At 36.5% G+C, this 2,378-nt stretch overlaps 1 protein-coding gene across 1 annotated transcript; it reads right to left on the bottom strand.

The window, feature by feature from the left end:
• Positions 1-410: 410 nt before the first annotated feature.
• Positions 411-1,942, bottom strand: LOC106477964 (the record flags this gene model as incomplete). The annotated part of the gene is made up of 2 exons (XM_013938473.1): positions 411-670; positions 1,707-1,942. Coding segments are annotated over 2 exons (496 nt in total), but the record flags the coding sequence as incomplete, so codon positions are not given.
• Positions 1,943-2,378: the final 436 nt, after the last annotated feature.

Below are 2,378 nucleotides of genomic sequence, written 5' to 3'. Positions count from 1 at the left end.
CGTGAACTATCCGGTAGAGACAGTTCACTACCTATTTAGTTAGTGAAACCCTGAACTACTTGGTACAAAGAACTTCCTGCTTATTTAGTTAGTGAAACCGTGAACTACCTGGTACAAACAGCATACCACTTATTTATGTAGTGAAGCCTAAACTACCTGGTACAAAGAGTTTCGTGCTTATTTAGTTAATGAAGCCTGAACTACCTGTACAAAGAGTTTCGTGCTTATTTAGTTAATGAAGCCTGAACTACCTGTACAAAGAGTTTCGTGCTTATTTAGTTAATGAAGCCTGAACTACCTGTACAAAGAGTTTCGTGCTTATTTAGTTAATGAAGCCTGAACTACCTGGTACAAAGAGTTTCATGATTATTTACTTAGTGAACCCTAATTATCTGGTCCAAACAACTTACCGCTTATTTATTTGTTTTTCAAGGTGTCTTAGTTTCTGTTTGGTCATTTGTAGTTCATGTCGCAGTTTCCATAGCTGCGAGTCACAGACGGGGTCACGACACCGTTCATGTTTCACTGAACCTTGAGCTTCGTGGAGAGCTCCTTCCCGTCTATGTTTCACTAAACCTTGAGCTTCGTGGACAGCTCCCGCCCGTTCATGTTTCACTAAACCTTGAGCTTCATGGACAGCTCCCCCGAAACTCAGCGAGTTTCCCATGCTCTAGAAGAATGTAGACTATTTCTAATAATCTGAACATATAAATCCTGTCGTTTATGATAGAAGAATGTAGACTATTTCTAATAATCTGAACATATAAATCCTGTCGTTTATGATAGAAGAATGTAGACTATTTCTAATAATCTCAACATATAAATCCTACCGTTTATGATAAAAGAATGTAGACTATTTCTAATAATCTGAACGAAATAGTCTACATTCTTCAGGATTTATATGTTCAGATTATTAGTTTATATGTTCAGATTATTAGAAATAGTCTACATTCTTCTATCATAAACGGTTATGAGACATTCTTTAAATGTGCCAGTGTACAAGTTTTGTTATGAGACATTCTTTAAGTGTGACAGTATACAAGTTTTGAAATATGAGACATTCTTTAAGTGTGACAGTATACAAGTTTTGTTATATGAAACATTCTTTAAGTGTGACAATATACAAGTTTTGTTATATAAAACATTCTTTAAGTGTGACAGTATGCAAGTTTTGTTATATGAAACATTCTTTAAGTGTGACAATATACAAGTTTTGTTACGAAACATTCTTTAATTGTGACAGTGTATAAGTTTTGTCTTGTTATTCTTCACTTAGCAGCTTTGCTTCTACTGAGTAAAGCTGTTACCCAAAACAATAACATCTATTACTAACCCCATTTAAACATAATACAACTGAAACAGTATTATTGTAACGTGCTTAAAGTTTTTTACTGATTTTTAAGAACAGTATAGTCTCCGATTTGCACATTGAGTAAGTAATGACCAACGTGAAGACCAGTTAGGATAATACAATTCGCTTATCGACCACTGAATCTATTATAAGTATCCGACACGGCAGGCTGCTTCACACTCTTCAGTCTGGTAAGTACCTATATTATCCTAAAATACACCAGGAAACACCTCCCAAACACACTAACTTAAAGTTTTGAAATATGAGACATTCTTTAAATGTGACCAGTGTACAAGTTTTGTTATGTGTTTGAGAGGTGTTTCCTGGTGTATTTTATGAGAATATAGGTACTTACCAGACTGACGAGTGTGAAGCAGCCTCCTGTGTCCGTCTTTGGGAGGTATTTCCTGATGTAGCTAAAGTAGAAGTGTTCAAATCCTAGTAGGACAACGGCGAAGAGGATCCCACAGCCCAAAAGAAGAAAGGCACTCATGAACTGATCGATGTCCAAAGGGTTGGCACTGTTGCCTTTGCTATTTGATGGTTTGCAGGCTCCTTGTAGCCAGAATCTTTGAAGGCGCTCCAAGTCTCCTACCAAAAATAGGAGCCTGTTGTTAGACTCAAAGATACACAATGAACTATCTGTGTTCTGCCCGTTTCGAGTATCAAAACTCTAATTTTAGTGTTATCATTTTACAGACTTTTCCCGGAGACACGGAAAAGTGAATATGATGATAACCGTCTTCTGGGTTTAAACTTAACTTCTTCACATCAATAATACCTGCTAAATTGTCTGATCACATTCATCACAGCAACCTACTGTACGTAATGAGTATCTTCTAACCATGACAACCACAACCTTACTGTATGTACTGAGTATCTTCTAACCATGACCACCACAACCTTACTGTATGTACTGCATATCTTCTAACCATTACAACAACAACCTTACTGTATGTACTGAGTATCTTCTAACCATGAGAACCACAACCTTAATGTGTGTACTGAGTATCTTCTAACCATGACA

The sequence above is a fragment of the Limulus polyphemus genome, unplaced genomic scaffold (assembly GCF_000517525.1).
Source record: "Limulus polyphemus unplaced genomic scaffold, Limulus_polyphemus-2.1.2 Scaffold137262, whole genome shotgun sequence".
Lineage (NCBI taxonomy): Eukaryota > Metazoa > Arthropoda > Merostomata > Xiphosura > Limulidae > Limulus > Limulus polyphemus.
This window is presented reverse-complemented; position numbering and strand designations above follow the sequence as displayed.